The following is a 19,044-nucleotide window of genomic DNA, read 5'->3' as shown; positions in this document are numbered from 1 at the left end:
GCGACCAAATTAAGCTGGATGAAAGTTTTCTTATGTAGCTGAATTTATGTTTATTATAGAAAATGTTGTATGTATTAAAAAACAGCTTATCATGTATAAGAGAACAGGTACCATTCTGCTTTCAGAGGTTGAGCAAATAGTTTTATGTAACTTGGTTGCACATCCGTTACATAAAGTCATAGTAACCTGTTCAATTATTAAGGGTGAGCAACGGGAATAAATGATACATCCTGCATTAAGTATATGATTTGTACCCCTAAAGTGTTACAGTACTGCCATTTCATCATTTCTTATCATATTTGTATCTGTAATGATGGTCTGTAAGTGTGCATGCATGCATTAATTCATAAACTGAAGTGTGCAGAGACACTTCAGATAGTGTTGCATGATTAAGGTGGAATGTAACCAAGTACATGTACTCCAGTACTGTATTTTGTTCATAATACTTTTTTACCCTTACTTAAAATTATGAATTGAGGATTTTAACCTGTCCGTTTTCAGATTGTGCCATTTCTAATTTTACCTGAGTCAAATTATCTGAGCACTCCTGAAGTTAGAGTTACTCAGTACGACAGCGAAGGCAAAAAAAAATCCACCTTAGTCTCGACAAACTATTTCCTTTATTAGAAAGAAATCCTCGGAGGTATAAGCCCTCAAAGAACTCTACACATTATGATGTTACATGCCATATATACAGTTATATACATAAAAGTGCAATGTCACAATGGGTAAGCTGTTTATTTATTATTAATTCTGTCATATAACTGTTTGGAAAATGGCATCATTACTTATTCATGTGTCTTCTTCCTGCACCGCATTTCCTCAAAAAACACAGCATCAGACATGAAAATGCGACAGTACAGGATGTCTGAAGTTCCTCTAAAACATTTTCAAAGGCACTTTCACAAGTACATACTACAGATGTACAGAACACCACAGAGTAGCTTAAAGCCTACAGACGGCATAATAACTGAGTCCTACTGTAGATGATGTTAGCATAGTGACAAAAGCACACATTTTACAACTGGCTTCATACTGTAGGTGGGACACTTGTGTTTCTGGATATTTAATCTACATCGTTTGTTCTAATTTCCACCCAGAAACACAACAAAACATAACAAAAAAGATTACAAAAATAATGAAAGTTAGTAAGTCAAAAAATCAATTATCGTTTGATTATTATACACACAATATCTGTCAAGTCAAAGAAAGTGTAAACCTGCGGTTAGAAAACATTGCTTGTTCATTGCAAACTTTTCTGTGTTATGCTAGCCAAACATTCCCCAGACATGCACCCATTTTATTTCTACAGTACAGAGGTTTTTTGGGAAAAGACATACAGGGGTGCAGTCACAGCTGGAACTCATACAGTTTTATGGAGCTATTGCGTTTGAAATTATTACTCAACCTGGACACACATGAGCTGACTGACATGGGCTGTTCATGAGCTTCCCCCTCCTGTTCCCACTAGTCATCATCCACAAAAGCAGACAACCCACGGAGAAAGCCTCAGTGTCAGTCAGCACAATACAAAAAAAGAAAACACTGACATTCTCAGCTGAACATAAAACAGACTAGAGGGTTCACAAAGCGAGCTGCTGTTTTCAGAGAAGCGTAGGAAGCAGGGTGAACACATCAGGAGGCTTTTACACTAACAGTCATCAGGTCCATGGCTACCGGCAGCACTCCCACAGGGCGCCGCCATGAGTCTATACACATCAGTCAATATGAAGAATACCTACATCACATATGGCGGATCTACATCCATGCCTTAACTTGTACAGTCTTTGGGTAGAAGGAGCTAAGCAAGGTGTAAAATAAGCTACAGCTTGTGTTCCACACCATAAATAGCATGACTATACTGTATGTAGGAGATGATTTATCATTAGAGTTTTTCACACTGCTCCCCCTAGATTATACACATGCAAAGGCATGAGCTATTAGGCATATTTTATCCCTGCATTGTGAGCTATTGAGGCAGGAATTCAAAAATGTTCATAATGGAGTAGTGGTTTTATCCAATGGTCATGTCATTCCAGGCAGTATGGAAATACGTTCAAATAAATCCAGCACAGAGGTGATCTTTGTACATTTCTGAGACACAACAGATGCCTTGCCAAAGAAAGTTTACACGCTAGTGAGAAAAAAAAAGCATCAGTACTACTATCTATTAACAAAGTACCGTTAGTTGTTCAGGGCTCTTCAGGCCCTTGATCAGTCCAACCTTCAAACCATTTCTCTCCAGGTAGTCACAGCACCTTTATAATATTTAACATTTGAAAGTCAGTAAGGCCTTTGAACCAGGTCACAACACCTTCATGGCCCCTTCCTAGGTAACAGCAAAAAAAAAGTTACATCATCTAGTTGTTTGTGAATGCCACTCTCATCTGCTCTCTACAGTTCACTTCAGGCTCCAGGTTCAGGTTGATTCAGTGGTAAACAGGAGCGACTGTACATGCAGCGTGTTTTGTTCAGAGATACACAGTTCATGAATGTCTGTAAACTAACTAATGTACATTTTCTAAAACCTTGAAGGAAGCCTTTGTGATTTGTTGTTTGAATTTCTTTTTTTCCTTTTTTTTTTAAAAAAAGAAGAAATTTGTTAGATAATATTAACCTAAGCATATTAACACATAACTGTGCATGTTATGTCCAACTGAGAGATCTGTCTACGTGGTAGCTCCTAAATCACTCCACTTTATTTTCACCTTTTCCTGTCCTGGTCCATGTACTTTACACACTCTTCGATATTTTTTTGTTGTGTATCTATGAGGTCTAGACACTGGTAGCATTTTGCAGCCCCGTCCCAAAAGTTGATTGAGGGTTTTCATTGAACTCTACATGGTGCAGGACTTGTCCAGAGGGTCCTGAGCAGCTGGAGGCTGTAAGGCCTGGCTGGATTTGGGCAGGACCATGGGCTTTGGCCTCAAGGCAGGGGGTTTGAGTTGCACCCCCATGCGGGGTGCTACCACAGGCTTGAAGGTGCTCATGGTATCACTGGAGGAGCTGGTGCTGCGGCGGATGGGCGGCTCAGTATTGGCAGTGGACCTCAGCATGACGCCGTGGATGGGGCTGAGGGACTCGCTGGAGCTGGCCGGCGTGGGCCCCCCGCCACCGCTGCCGCCGGAGGTCTGCCGCTGCTCCAGGGTGTCCAGCACCACGTCGGGGGCGTGCTTGGCGGAGCTCTGCCGCTCCAGCTCGCGCAGCTCATTCAGAGCAGTGTTCATGGTTTCTTCTATGTCCTGCAGGAGACAGAGAGAGTGTGTGTGTGAGAGAGGAGTGGGGATGTGGATGGAATGATAAGACTGGTGAGAGAGAAATGGGTAGTAACAGGAAGGTTGGAGTTAAAAAAGAGAAGGTGGAGTGGAAAAAAAAGAGATGATATGTACAGCAGAGACGTGAGAGAAGGGAGAAGATAGAGTACAGTTTGGTAGGAAACATAAAAAGCGATGTTAACAGACGACCACAGTGACAGTCTTTCAAGAAAACACCAAGCGTGCATTATACATGCAGAGAGTTAGTAGAGAGTATTACTTTGCTCCAGCACCTCTCCCTCTGCATGCTAATGACTTTGGATAGCGAAGGAGACGCAGAGATGACAAGACATGTTCATCTGAGCATGCTCCCAGTAGGCAGACAGACAGCCGAGCACAGTTTAAAGTGCTCTCTGTGACCTCTGCTTTCTAATTGAGCCTCTATACAAACATCATTCGTGGATTAAGCATGTGATAACAATCAAATTAGAGCCACCACCTTCCAAATGAAGCAAACATGGATGTCTGCTTGAACACAAATTATTACCAGTTAAGTATTGAGATATTGTGCGATAGCTTTTCACATTTCAAAGCTTTTGGCATGCTACAGTAAATATCCTGTGATGAGTCCCAGTGTCAAGCTATGCTCTCTGCTGTCTGCTGCCTGTGAAGCTAGTCTTTTTGCGTGTATTTAGCACACAGACACAGTTGCAGCCAGAGGAAGCAGAAGACAGGGACTGACTATGTTTTTACAGGGCGGGGCAGGGCTTTGATGGTGGAGGGAGCTGCGGTCGGGTCGCCGCTCGTCCCGCGCTGACCTGTGCGATGGTCTCCGGGTCCAGGGGCTTGCCGCCGTGGTGGTGGTGGGCGTCAGTAAAGCCTGTGTACTGGCCAGAAGAGGTGGAGCGGCGGATCGGGGGGCTCTCCATCTTTTTTAGCGACTCGTGGCGGCTGATGTTGGTCAGGCTGCCGTGGCCGGTGCGGCGCCGACGTTCAGGGCTGTCCATGGGCATGTGGTTGCGACTCCGCAGCATGTCCCGGGGGCTGAAGTGACCTAGGACTGGGGAGCCCATCTCTGGGGTGCCTCCATGTCCTCCGTGACCATGCTGGGAGGGATGCACCATGCAGTGGACATCTGTGGGGCGGGCTGGGGGCCTCCGAGAGGGTGGTTCTGATCTTTTCTTGTGCCTGCTGAGATAGAAGAGGAAACCACAGAGGGAAATATTTATTCATGGCATTACGGCTTTCACATTTAATATTTTAACACTTTAACACATACCTCTCAAACGCTACACTCTGAGTTAAGAATTTCTTTTAAATTACAGCCAGTGTGCAACATCGTATCTCCCAAATGTCCATTTTTTAACAATAATAATAAAAAAAAAATCAGCCTTGCTTTCAGATTGACTGCTATGTCTTCAATGATTTAAAGTCCCCCTCCAGTCAAAAATGTCTTTTTCTTCTTGTTCCTACAGGTGAATGTTTGAGCTTCACTGTACAGAAGGATTATGTGCTTTAGTTTGACACCAGAAGGCTGTTTTCATATCCATTGCTAGAAGTGTACATTTTCTCTGTGCTCATTGAAAATCTGATTTTAGGAGGTGGGTCGGCGAGCATGATTTGTGACATCACAACTAGTTTGGTAGCCAATCCTGGTCCAATATTCGGCATACACAAGTGTGATGTTGAAACTTGAAGCCTCCAGTTCACATACTGTACACTGAGGATGGACAGTGAAGAAGGAGCCATCTTTTCGTCCAGCAGTCAAACTTGTGAAATGAAATATTTGCGTATTCGTATAGTTTGGAATTTTTAATGAGGGAGAAGGAGAAGGAGCCATTTTAAGGATTATAATGTGGTAATTACACTTTCTTTCTGCAAAAACCACATCACACGCATATTAGTTATTGTTTATGCATGCCTTAAAGGTGCAAAATGTAAGATTCAGTTTTTATATTATGGCCCTGCTTCCTGCCAGCATTCCCCACTGGGTCCCCCCATCCTGGGCCTGAAAGCCTCCTCCCCCAGAGTTCCAAGCTCCCAGTCTGGACCGCTAGCTGCACCATTAACTGAGCTAAATAGCTAACGGCAGCTACAGTTGGCAGCTACAGTTAGCAGCAGTTAGCGGTTACTCTGTTGATATGCTTCCCCCCATTTGTTTGGAGATGAACAGGTGGAAAATTCTTACAAATAGCACCTTTAATACATGTGTGGAGGGGATCTTATTGAATTTGTTTAAGGGATTCCTTTGAGTCTCACTCCAAAAACACAATAATCCTTCAAACATGAAAATTCTTCCAAACTACTGTAGATCCACAAAGTTTTCTATATTACAATGTGTGGAGGGCATGCTGCATCATCAATCATGAGTGTTGTAAGAGGAACCCTGAAGAGGAGCTTATTTAGAGAGCAGGTAGCGTGGACCTGGCCTTCAGCCAGAGGATGGAGGACTGTGGTTCATCAGAGCACCAAAACAGGCTCCCTTTCCTGGGAGAAGCTCCAGCTGCTTCAGCAGCACGGCTGCCCTCTATCTGAACCTGGACCAGCACAGCACCATACACACCTAATCTCACACACATTAGAAACATGCAGAGACAGAGCTGAACAGAGACACACACAGACGCATGTTTGCTCAGTTACGCGTGATGTTTCTCCACGGTAACATCTACTCCCTCAAAGCGGCTCTATTGCTCCATAAAAGGCCAATAGAGCAACTCATGCTCCTCGGTATGGCTCTGATACGCTCTGCTCTGCATATTTATGACTACCAGCACTACAGTAGCTACACACAGCCTGAGTCAAGAGCTGTAATGTTTAATCAAAGCAGCTATCATCACTTTCTGTCTGGCAGCTATGACTAGATAAGAGCATGACTATTTGCACTAATGAACTCAAATTGAATAATACAGTTACCTGATATTTATTATGTGACATCTCAGAAATTCATATCGTCTTCGGGTGGAAAAGAAAGTAATTTTATTATCATGCAGTCACTTTTTCAGTCGGTGGAACATTTTCCAAATCAGCTACAACTTGAAATATTAAATCAATAACATCTGAAAGCTGATACGACTATAATACTACTACTTAACTATTTTAATTGGCCTGCCGTCTGCATTATTGGTTTATTGTGATGTGGTGCCTGTGATGAACAAGCACTGAATTACTCATCCTTTAATCACTTCTCTGAGGCGCACGGCTTCATTTGAGAGTTTACGTCTGCCTAATGAACGCTGTCTCAGCTGTTATCGTTAAGATTTACTGGCAGCTTCATCACCACGCTAAACAAAAAGCAATAATGAGTGCGGATATGAAAGACCGTGACGCTCTCAGAGAATGTAATTGCAACTTTGCATCTCCCCAGTCGACTCGTTTCATCACAGAAAACTCTTCATCAATGTGAACTAGAGAGTCTCAACAGCTGTGTGTGCTTATGTGAGACTCATACCTGCTCACCCACTGAAAGAAATGTAAAAACATGAATTATCGTGCACAAAAAGACATCTTGACAGCATAAATATGCACTGATGAGAGTTAAAACATAAAAAATGAAGACTTCTTGGTGGAGTGGTGCAGGCTGGCGAGTCTGGTTGGAGATTTTTTTTTTTTTTTTTCTGACTGCAGTGAGAAATCTGAAATAGTAAACAACCGCAGGAACCACTGACAACCTGCAGGGGGAGCAGTCTACATTCAAAACACCAGTCCCCTGCTGGGACAGTTGTATGACAACAGGCACTGCAACTTACTGTGCAGGCTGTCACCACAAGACAGCTCAGGCTTTGTTTGTTGTGGCTTTTTGGCTGATAATAATGTAAATCACAAGACATTCCATCGGTTTTCATCCTCAAAACAGAAGAGACCAACTGAAATACTTGGTATATGCATCCTTGCCACTGAAAGATGCACTAACTGTCTTGTTTAAGGACTCCTGCTATAGTCGTGACAGAGGTCCAGTCTGGTGAGTGTGCTGTTGATTGAGAACGCCAAGAGAGGAAAATATCTAAATAAAGCTTGGGATATAAATGATTAAACACTTCTGAGGACTGTCTAAATGGAAGAGCAGAAAAGTGAGTGGGGGCGGGCGACAGGAGATGAAGAGAGACAGATGGGGGTCACCTAGGAGCGGATGACAGGTAGAGAGTGTTTGGTTTTGGGAGTTAGAGCAGCTTCATTAGGGCCGATGTGGAAAAAGATGATTCATTCAGATATATCCTCCATCCGCATACAAATACCTGCAGCTGGTGTAAATATTGCCCCTAGGATGAATCATCAACATTTCAACAGTGAAGTAGAGAGAGTGAGTGTGGCTCTGAATAAAATAGCATTTGTTCATGTGTTTGGCAAGAGCCAGGAACAGACATTTCAAGGTCGCTCGCTCACTCCACCACCAGAAGCAGTAAAGAGAGGAGCATGAGACACAATATTGGCATGCAACCAGCAGAAGCTGCCAAAAAGACTGAGGTGTGTTTGCATATATGTGTGTGTCCTCTGTGTGTGTGCGCCATAACTCTCTATGCATGCATATGTACAGTATGTTCCAGTGGGAACAGCTGATGACTAACTACCACTGTTAGATGTGTATTTAATACTCATCCTTTACAACTGTCTAGTCAGTGGCAATAAAATAGAGTGGGAGAGGTTTTTATTTCCTCCAGTGGCCATTAGGCTGAGCGAGGTGAGCTGAGGATAGAGGATGACAGGAGGAAGCAACATATGTAACAGCGAGGATTGGGTGCATTATCGTACAGGTCTTCCCCGCTTCCTTCAGCCTCACTCACATAACAGACAAATCAGGTAAACTGGTCTTGGTGCAGGCTTGCATCGAAGTAAAAGGTTGAAGCAAAGCAAATAAATCTCTATACCAGGTTCCTACACATTTTCTATTTCAAAATTCTATACTTTTCAAGACTGGATTTTTTTTTACAATTCAAAGATATCTTCAAATATATATGATGATGCAGTCCTAACACACGTAGGGCAGTGCTGTTTTGCAGTCTGTGACGTTCAGGTGTAGAGGCAGGTCTGCATAGGAGTAAGCCTTCAGTCACACCTGCACTTTCTCCCCTTGGTCTGCACTCTCTCACTCAGTAGAAAGCATTTTGGCTGCACTGGCTGCAAATGCCATGAAAAACTCTCAGCTGTGATCAAGTCATTTTTAGGAGTTATACATTTTATATTAAAGAAAGAAAAATTAGAAAAGAAACAAATATTTCCACACTTTCTTCTCTTTTTTCCATACTTATCCAGACCTGGAAATAACCAAAATCAAAATCCATTCTTTTCCATAAGGCATAGGAACCCTGTCTACATAAAACATTTAAAGTTTGTTCATTTTTTGCACCTTGGGTTTGTGTGTGTTTGGGCATAAACACTGACCATGACCAATAGTCCTCATGGGGACCAGAGGCCTAACCTAGAGTCCTAATGCAGCAAAGTGTGATTCCTGGTTAGGTTTAGGGGTATGTAATGAATTGAGGTTTAGTTAAGGTTAGGTATGAACTGGTTATGGTTTGGGTTTGGGTTAGGCTGTATAAATGAATGGACGTCAATGTAAGGTCCTAACAAGGATAGCTGTGCAAACCTGTGTGTGTGTGTGTGTGTGTGTGTGTGTGTGTGTGTGTGTGTGCGTGCGTGCGTGCGTGCGTGTTGGTATTCACACCTGAATCTATTTAAGCATCTTGGATGATGCAACAGTGATGTTGTTTCAGACAAGCTGCTGCTAGACTGTCAGTCCTTATTGGATTGGCCACCTCTCATTAGATAAAGCCAATGTGAAGTCCTTGATGTGTTGTGGTCAAACTAGTGTCAGTAGGACTGGCACTAATTAACACTGCAGGGTGCTTATTATCCCTAAAACAATGTGTCTTAAAAGCATTGTTAAGAAATCCTAAATATTGATCTTTATAATGAACATAGCTATTCTAAAATACTGTAAATAAGTTTCTTATTATGTCTCTGTGTCTATCACTTGTAATGAAAGTGATCAATTTTGTGAGTGTATGGAAAGGGAATGTTATCACAACGTTAGATTTTTCGTGGGGGAAAACAAAACATCGAGTGTTATAAACAGCAAACTGTCAGACTTATGTGAATTGTATAGATAATGCAAAGATTTAAATGCCAGATTCCTTCTAGAAATTGTTTAGTAGAGGCGTTAATATTTCAGTCTGATACAACCAATTCAAAACCAACCTGGTAATGAAGGCCTCAGAGATCCTGGTGTCAGTGGGCGAGCCGATGTCTTTTCCCGGGCATTTATCCTCTCCAGCGTGGCCGCTGCTGGCCTCACTGTCAGCCTTCTGGCTCAAAGTGTCTGAGAAGTTGTCATCTCTGGGACACAGAGACAGAGTGACATTGAGACGTGGAAAGAGCAAGAAAAAGTGACAGAAAAAAAGAAGAAATCAGCAAATCAGTCGATCTTTTATATTTTGCACCGGTCTTCGATGACAGCATTTGATATCAGTTTCCTGTGAGTCAGCACGTCTCCCTCTCTCCCCCAAGGTCCAGAGGGTCGGATGAGTCATATTCCTGGGCCTCTCATTATTCTGGTGGTGTACTGTGTTGGTGACATGCACACACACACACACGTACAAACACCCACACACACAAGCCAGCTGTATGGGTTTCAGTGAGGTGTGTGACTGGATACTGGGTACAGTTGGTGCCTGTCAGGTGGCAGTAATCAGAGCTACTGAGCTGCACTGCTGCTTCTGATGGTGTGTATTATCCGATATAAAACACAGTCAGTGTATCCACAGACAGAGACGGAGGCAGGATGAGCCGTAACAAAAATTTACAGATAGACACAAGTAAGTTGGGACACCCTGAAAGTCGAGTCTGAGAGCGACTTCCTGTTCTGAAGTGGCCTCTCAGACATCTCTCTGCATGTTTTATTCTGGGCTCTTTTGTGGGACAAGTGAAGTTCACAACCCTGTGTGCTCTTACAACCCTTGGGCTGCTCTGTTTAAGTAGAGAGCAGGATGTTACTGCACTCTGGGACAATCCGTACAGCTGTAAATTCCCCAGCTCTTTCATTAACTAAGAAGACACCCCATCAGCAGTGGCCCTCCTGGTGAATTATGGATACAGGCACACTGACGGGACCGCAGCAGGAGAAAGAAGAGAAGACGGAAGAGGGAGAGGCATTCTAAATGGCTATTTTGTCGGCCAGCTACTAAGTGATTGGAGTGATTCTTTTCTCGGCCTAATGAGACAGTGAATCCAGTCCATTAAGCACCAACAGTCGCCATGGCAGAGTGTATGCTTGTTAACGCTGAGAGCGGGAGAGAGTGACAGAAGGGCCGGTTGAGGACCCTGGAGATGGAGAATGTTCCACAGCTGAGCGGGGATGACAACAGCGTGCAGAACAAACAAGGCTGAAGGTCCTCTACGCACCACCCTACAGTCAAGGGATGGCCAGCGGCCTCTTATGGAGCAAAGTCAACAAGGACAAGTGTGTTGTTTACACACAGGGATATTATCAGTGAGAGCTGGGGGACAACTCCAAGGCTCTGAGTGGTGGTGGTTTAGGAGTTGAAAGGAACATTTCCTCATGTGAACCACCTGTAGAATTATGTGATAAAAACAAGCCTAGTTTTTCCCAAATGGATCAGGATTAAAATGATGATAAGTTGCTGTTATTATATTCTAAACAAATTATTTCAGTTTGTTAATATGGCCAATTTTAAAATATAAAACCATTGATCTATTATCTTTGCAAATCAAGATGTGATAGTCTAACAATGGCATAGCTGTCAGTGCTGAACAAAATGTTTAAATCAAAAATGTAATCATGGAAAGTTAAGGAATCATTCAAGCTATTACAATTCATTCTGTTGAGAGCATGAATGTCAATGTCATTTCAATTTAAACCACCAAACGTCAAACTTCTTGGGCGCTATTTAGGTGAAATCAGGGGGTGACCAAAGTTAGTTGGATTCATCATCATCTATGGGCTATGAATGGATAGGATTTCATGACAGTCCATTAAATAGTTGCTGACATGTTTCAGTCATCTTGAACTTAGCCAATCCCCTGCTAGCGAGGCTAAAAATACATTAGTTTTGCTTCAAGGTTACAGCAATTTCACACAGCTCGTGTAAAAAGCCATGTATTGCTAGAGTTAGTGTTTTTGTCTCAAGTGTAAAGGTATAATAATAAAAAATTAAGAACCTCCCACAGTGAAAGACTCGGTCATAGATGTGATCTAAACATAACAGTCCAAATTTAATTATACATGTCCTCTATCTATATCAGTATGAAGGCATCTTGTTGAGCATTAAATCATACTCTCACAAGCTAGATGCTGATTGAATACATTTATGCATTACTCAGTCATATCTAAAAACACTCACATGTCTTGGACCACAATATACTGGTGTGGCACCAGGCCATCGATGCCGTTGTGCCGTCCCTCCCACCAGTCTTCTGACGCCCTCTGATACAGCAGCAGGGAGGCGCCCTTCTTGAAGGACAACTCTCGGGAAGAGCGCCCAACGTAGTCAAACTTGGCAATGGCTTCAATGGGTTCACCCTCTGTCAACGGAGAGAGGATTACACAGGTCAGGTATGTCAGACAGGGCAAAGACATCAGGTACAGACGGCTATTATCGCATGTCCAGACACTTGTAATGACTGATGCAAGTGGGACAGCTTATGAAATAAAAATATTAAGACAAGACAACACATAAATACACTTAAATCTACTGTATGCTGGCTTGTGTATGTTTGTGCACATGGAAGCTCATGTGTGACAGTTCAAGTGTGCTGAGCCAGTCTGTTATTTTAGTTGTAGTCAATAGTTACCCAGCTCAACAACAGCAGGCCAGGGCCACAACAGGCCCTGAGGAGCTTTAGCAGGATAATTATAGAAGCTGGCGAGAGGAGATCTATATGATTCAGGGGCATGTCAGTCACTGTATGGATCATTAGACTGGGCTGATATCTACTCAATAACTGTACAAGTAGAGCCCTGGATCAGTGACATGGGAAATGAACATTGGAAAGACCAGGAAAAGTTATAACAGACAGCATGTACCAGTGATAGATTGACCAGATAATGTTATGATTCATTTCAATTTACCTTTATTGACTGCTCTCTTCAAGTCCAGTATTTTTCAAATCACTGGATCAGTCTCCAGCTCCATTTTAGCCTCTTATTCAAAAGGTACACGTCTCCAAGCCAATATGCATGCACTACAGCAACACAGGTCTAAAAATAGCTTTTTTATTCCTCCCTCGCTCCTACCTCTGCTCCCCTCCCATCTCACTTTCTCACTTCAAGTCAGACCGGGGGTCCCTGGACAGACAGAGCCTCACCGTAACACAGACTCTCTCTCTATATATACACCGGGAACAGAGTAAATGGCTGAAGCTTGTATCTGCCGTGAAAAGCCATCATGGTATGTCTTTCACAGGAGCTTGAAAGTAGTTCCCAGATGAGCAGGGAGGCCATGTGAGAAAGGAAATACTGGTGAGATTCCCCTCTCTGTGTCCTCTTCATCCTCATTTATTTCTATTAGATTTTTTTCCCCAAACCTTTAAATTGCCTTCCGTGCTTGACTTGGTTGTCAGGACTGACGGGGTGGATGTGACGTGGCTCCAATGAAACGTGACAAGCAGGAATTTACTGCCTGAATTAATTGGGCTGCACTGCTGCGGACAAGGCTGTTAATAAACTTGACGGAGCCTTTATCGTTGCGGGGGATTTCTCTTTCTCTCTATTTTCTCCATCTCTTTCTCTCACTTCAACCTCTCCATCCATCTAAAAATTTTTATCCAAGGCACACACAAACACACACAGACACACCCACAGTGCAGTGACGTACCTGCGGCGGCTGAAGGCAGCAGGCCATGAACTCAAATCTCAGTGCGGTAGAGGATCCCCTCTGTCATGTTGTGCAATTATAACTGAGAATCTCTTCAAACCCAGCCACCCAAGGTTACACACACACACACACACACACACACACACACACACACACACACACACACACACACACACACACACACACACACACACAGCGACTGGAGTTAAAGAAATGTTGGACCGTGAGAGTTTGAGGCCGGAGGTGTAAGAGATACGAACTGTCAGATGTCTTACACAAGCCAGTGGAGCGGACTCAGAGGGGATGTTGCTCTACATCCAAGTTCACACATAGAAATGAAGGAGCAGGAGCCTTGTGCTAGATATGGTTGGGATCAATACAATAGGAGAAGGTATAAAACACTTTTCTCTGAAGACAAATATTAATCTCACAGCTCTTCACAGGGTAAAAGATGACCCTTGTAGTAAAGTAAAATACACTGCCCTTTTACATGTGCAACTTGACAACAAGGACATCCTACTGTACTGCTGCCGTGATATATAATCAATGTGCCAGTTAGTTCACCTTTGACCTTGTGTTGAGTTTACCAGCAGATAACATCAATGTATTGACGGCGTGCGAGAAATGCCACTCTAAAATCAGGCAGTTAATCTCCAGGCACGACAGCCACCGTCCATGAGACTGTCATGTGTGTCAGGCCTGAGCAAATGTATGCTGAGAGACAATGTATGGCTCCATACAGCCCCAGTGTGTGCCTTTATTGTGTCTTTAATCAAGTAATAGTAGAAGAAATAAAGAGGAGGACAACTGTAAGGATGACTGGTTACAGATGATGATCACTCTCATGTATTATACATGCGGGTCAGAGTACTTAAACATACAGTATTCTGAAAAACAAACTGTATATACCTGGTGGTCGGTGTTTTTTTCACTGGACATTATGACTAAAAGATTAAAATAATGGCAAGAAAAAAACAAACAAAACTAACAACAAACAAATAAAAGGTAATACTCCGGAATTGGAAAACCTGAAGCAAATTGTGATTTGTGATTCTGGGTTATATATAAAACTGACTTGAAATTTACCTGACTTACAAGTACAAAGGGCAGCTGAGGCTGTTGGGAATGTCATTCGTTTGCAGGTTGTAGAAACAGTAATTATGGTATTTATGTTATGGTAAAGTGTCTGATATTTTTTGATCCAAGTGCTTTGAAAGGTCTTCGGTAAACCCTGTCAAATAACTTTTGGCTGGTTTTTCAAAGATTTATAACACTCAATTGTAATGGTAATACTATTAGAGGCACAAACTGGGGCTAATATCTTGAAACACCTAACATGACACCACTTTTAAAATAAACACTCCACAGAATTGGCCTCTACTTTCCACTAGCAACTTGATGAAAGCAACAATCACTTAGCCGTGTGTGCTGTGCTCTGTCTAAATCCACCCAGTCCAGATCATTTATCTGAGCTAATGAGCTCTAACACACTCCAGGGGGCCTGCGCCAAACAGATTTCTGGACAGCTACTTAGACCAACACGTGGAATGACTTTTACTCCACTCTCTCTCTCTCTCTGTCCGTCTTCAGTTCACTTACTTCGAGGGCAAACACATTTTGAGAAGAGAATAAACAAACTGTTTCAGCCTGCAGAATCAAGTGCTGGAAACAGGAAAAGAGGTTTGCTTTTGTGTCTGAAATCCAAATGAGGTCATGGGGATTTAAAAATAACTGACGACAATAACTTGACCACAGTTCAAGACTCCACAGGGAGGGACTCGAGTCAGTGAGGACATCCTCCCCGTCCGCTCGGAGAAGCTTTTGGAACAAAACCATGGTAGCAAGGGATTTCTGGAAAACATAATCCTCCATTAATTACTGAAAGAGTTGATAGCTGCCATCTGTGTTTTACAATGGGAATCCTCACGTACAGAAGTTTCCCTGTCTAATCAGATGTCAGTTTTAGTTAAAAAGGACATCCAGATGATGACTTTAATTTGGAGGCGGTGTGATTAACATCTGATGTAATGAGTGGAAATCAACCATACTCCTAAACTCCAGAGAATGATGATGAACAGTGTGACGGAGCCCCTAAAATTCATCTCTGGGTGTGAAAAGCAGACAGGATTGGGGTCTTTGTCGTCGCCATGGAAACTGGTTTAGGGAAAGTCTGTTCAACTATATGTTGACTCTTTTCTGCTCACATTGTCTACATCTGGCCAGCTCTCAGTCACGGATATCTATCACTTTTTAATGAGCTGGAAGTTTTATTGTCCTTTTCTGCTTTTTCGCTGTATGTCAGCAGTGTCTGACCCCAGCTGATATTTTGGTTTCAACTTACTCACTCACTATTTGATTTGGACTGGACCAACTGGTATCCACTCACTCAAACAAAGGACCACATGTATGATCACACAATTCTGCCGTATCCCAGCATGTCTGAGACAGGTCTATTGTATCCTCCAGCGACTATGTGAGCCTGGTGTTTTTTTAATTCTTCATATTTCTCTTGGACACATGGAAATGTAGTTAAACGCAGAGAAAACACAGAGTGTATAATCTTTGAAAAGCTATTAAAACCTGACAATTTTGACACTACTTCCATGTTTTTGCTATTTTTTTACAAATCACTGTTTTCTCAAGGTAATCAAAAATATCAAGGGAATTAAAACATTTCAACCCAAGGCTATGACCCATGGGAAAAAATATCCAGTGGGTGCAGACCACCAAGGAATTTGTAAAAGGGGGATGTGGAAGTGTCCCGAGGCCCCTTGGGAGAAGCAGAACCATTAGAATATGAATGGCTGTCCATCACTGTGAGCCTAGTTCCCCTGGCCCTCCAAGGTTACTGCATTTAGGTGGCTGAAAGGCAGGATTAGCTGCAGAGAGCTGCAGAGAGCTGGGTTTAACCCTCGCAGCACCAACGACACGAGGGAAAGCTTAAATTTGGATACAGTATACAGACAGGACAGTACAGCTTTTTCCTTCACGTGTGAGTGTGTGTGTTGAGGCGCGACAGTCATCAGTGATGGAATGTAACTGAGTACATTTACTCAATCACTGTACTAAAGTATAATTATGAGGTACTTCTACTTTACTTACTCTAATTTAGTATTCACATTTTCTGTTCAATTATACTTCCACTCCACTACATATTGGAGGCAAATGTTGTACCTTTAATCCAACTTCAGTTGCTAGCTATTTTGCATCAGAGCCTATGTTGCCATTTCTAAATTCATTTACGTCATTGGCGATCAGACAAATGGTAATAATCTGATAATCGGCTAGGCAGATAATAGGTCAACCCATAGCACACAGTAAATCCATATTATATGTAACTACCTTTAATTGGTACTTTTTATACTTAAGTACATCTAATATCAGATATTTTAATACTTTTACTCATGCATTATCTGTGTGGATGACTTTCACTTTATCAAAGTAATATTTCAACACAATGTCTTTACTTATACCAGTATGACTTTTAGGTACTCGTCACAACACTGGGTTTAATTAATGTGATGTTGAATTAATTATACTGTTTAAAGGGGCAAAATGTACACATTTTGGTTGAAAGTGTTCAAAAATGTATCAGGATGCAGATATATCTACTGAAGTTAGCATGCTAACCAGCTAGGCCCTGCCCATCCTGGTCCAAAGCTCCTGTGCTAGCAGTGTAAAAAACTCCCAAACTCCTCTGGTCTTTGAGGGTTCAGTCTGAACCACCAGCTGCGGTTTAAAATGCACTTCGGTGAATAAGGTGCAAAAAAGAACACAACACACACGTAATCACATATAATCACAAGTGTGCCTGTGATTATGTACTACAAGCATTGTTACTTTAATTATCACTCACCGTCCTCGCTGGTGTGTGTCTCTGTCCCTCCCTCATTGTCCACCTCCTCCAGTGCTCCGTGCTCACTGTAGGGGCTCTCACTGTGGGGGACAACATGCAAACTGTCAGGGTCACAGCCAAGGTGGGGTCAGAGGTCAACGGACAGTTTCAAAACAGACTAAAATCCTGAATTTTGTGTCTTTTTTCCTTTCATTTCCATTTTCTTCAGGGAATAAAAAGTAGTTTGAAGTCACTTTATCTCCTAATTCATAATGCAACATAAGACTTTTGCTCAAATCTCAACGGTCAAATCTCATTTCAGTGAAGATGACAAGGGAAAAGGGAGGGTTTTTTTGGAATTAATAAGACATAGGGGAAGTTCAAATAATGGTCACTTTATGAGAGGCTTAGATCCTCTATCTGTGGTTCTTTTTCTAATGGTCCTCTTCTGGCACCGTGCTGAGAGATCTGGCAGTAATGCCACACACACATCCACAGATTACCCTGCCAGGAACTGAACTGTCTCCTCCCATGCTAACATGTCACCAGCCGCCTCCTCTTCTACGAGAAAGGGAGGCAGCCAAGACAACAAATCTCCCCGGGACCTCATGTGCTTTGCCGGGGGGGGACATGGTTGTGCTGAGACGGCTGATTAGCTCGATCCAGGGATAAATCCCTGTCAGCCTGTGGTGATGTGAGGGCATTGAACAGGAGAAAGAGAGACAGAGAAAGAGAGGAAGAAACAAGTGATACGTAGTGCTTACAGATGTGAAACTGGCAAAGGGCCTCAGGTTTGATCTGTTTGACTATGTGCTGCAATTCATCTAATGATCCTCTCACTGCCAGGTGACCTTTCTCTTTCCTCCTGCTGATCGTGGTAATTAAAGTGATTGTTTCAGCCTGTCTCACCTAGAAAAGTCCACTGTGTTAAGTCAGCGCTGAAACATGCTTCTACCATGTCATGTTCCTCAAACACAGACACCTAATTTGTGAGTGTAATTACTCACCACCTCCACTGACACACTACTGACACAGCTGCAGTGCTGAGAGCACACGCATACCTGCATGTTCACCAAGTCCCCAAAGAAGGTTTGGCTGCACGCCTTTGTTCCATTCACGGTAATGGAATAAGGAAAGCACCAGCATCTGTCAGACTCTCAAACCTACATCTTGCTGTGTAAATCTGCGCAGCTGCAGGAGGTGACCTCATCAGAATGCTTTCCATCTTTTAATCCTGGATAACCCACAGCTTCACCTTCAGACACCAGTGAGAGGGTGGCCTCAGAGCTAGACAGTAACACTGTTTACATCAAAGTGTATTGCAAAGTTTTGCTGAACTTTGCAAACAATCGGCAAAAGAACTTGCAATTTGAGATGGCTGCTGAACTCTGACCTATTATTTGAGACCTCTTTTGACCAGTAAGGAGCTTCTATGCCTGCCCTGTGGCCTGAAACAGCCAAACGGGGTATTTTGAGGTCACAAATTGGCCTTCAGTGACACTGTTGTCTAATTGGAACTTGGACCATGTTATAATATATAATGTGGACCAACTGTATTTTCCAGCTATGAGAGGCAGTTACAGGTCATCTGCAGGCAGAAAAAATAAATAAATAATTCAATGTGTTCAAACTGCTTAAGATTAATGCCAGCTTGGGAAAAAAATACAGCGTATTACATTTCAAAAGAACCCAAAATCATGCCCCATTTTTTGGCTAGACTGGGATAGGCGTTTTTCATACATTTTAACAAATGTTATTACATGTTTTTCAAATGTTGCTGTTTGTCAACCTGAAAATATTGAACCCTGACATTCAGAATGACCTAATGACTTGATACCTAATCAATTGCAATAACATATTAACGTATCATTACTCACCAATAGTCTCCTCCAGCCATACACTTCTCATAGATGGGCCCATCCAGCTCTTTAGCATCAGGAAAGATGGTCTCATGGTGGATGATGATGGTCTTGATGATCTCGTTGACGTGGGCCTGGCAGGACACCTGATCCTGGCTGTCTGGTGTGGGCATGAGTGTGGGGCCGAAGCATATGGCCAGGTTGTACGGGTCCATCATGTTCTCGTCGCTGTACTGGGACAGGCTGGAGGGACGAGGGTGGATGGAGGA

The 19,044-nt window shown here is 42.7% G+C and overlaps 1 protein-coding gene across 6 annotated transcripts in view; it reads right to left on the bottom strand.

Moving 5' to 3' along the window:
* Window positions 1–601: 601 nt before the first annotated feature.
* Window positions 602–19,044, bottom strand: part of srgap1a (SLIT-ROBO Rho GTPase activating protein 1a) — an 87,471-nt gene continuing 69,028 nt past the window's right edge. For 2 of the 6 annotated variants that reach the window (XM_073471383.1, XM_073471386.1), the window contains exons 17-22: window positions 18,794–19,018; window positions 16,938–17,017; window positions 11,609–11,789; window positions 9,447–9,584; window positions 4,073–4,445; window positions 602–3,242 (exon numbers count right to left, since the gene is read on the bottom strand). In XM_073471383.1, coding sequence (XP_073327484.1) covers window positions 2,838–3,242; window positions 4,073–4,445; window positions 9,447–9,584; window positions 11,609–11,789; window positions 16,938–17,017; window positions 18,794–19,018 — 1,402 coding nt within the window. In that variant the 3' untranslated portion in view covers window positions 602–2,837. Of the gene's footprint in view, window positions 3,243–3,996; window positions 4,446–9,446; window positions 9,585–11,608; window positions 11,790–16,937; window positions 17,018–18,793; window positions 19,019–19,044 lie in introns of all 6 variants that reach the window. The other 4 variants (XM_073471384.1, XM_073471387.1, XM_073471389.1 and 1 more) reach the window with 3 other exon arrangements.

Source organism: Pagrus major, chromosome 8 (genome assembly GCF_040436345.1).
Source record: "Pagrus major chromosome 8, Pma_NU_1.0".
Lineage (NCBI taxonomy): Eukaryota > Metazoa > Chordata > Actinopteri > Spariformes > Sparidae > Pagrus > Pagrus major.
This window is presented reverse-complemented; position numbering and strand designations above follow the sequence as displayed.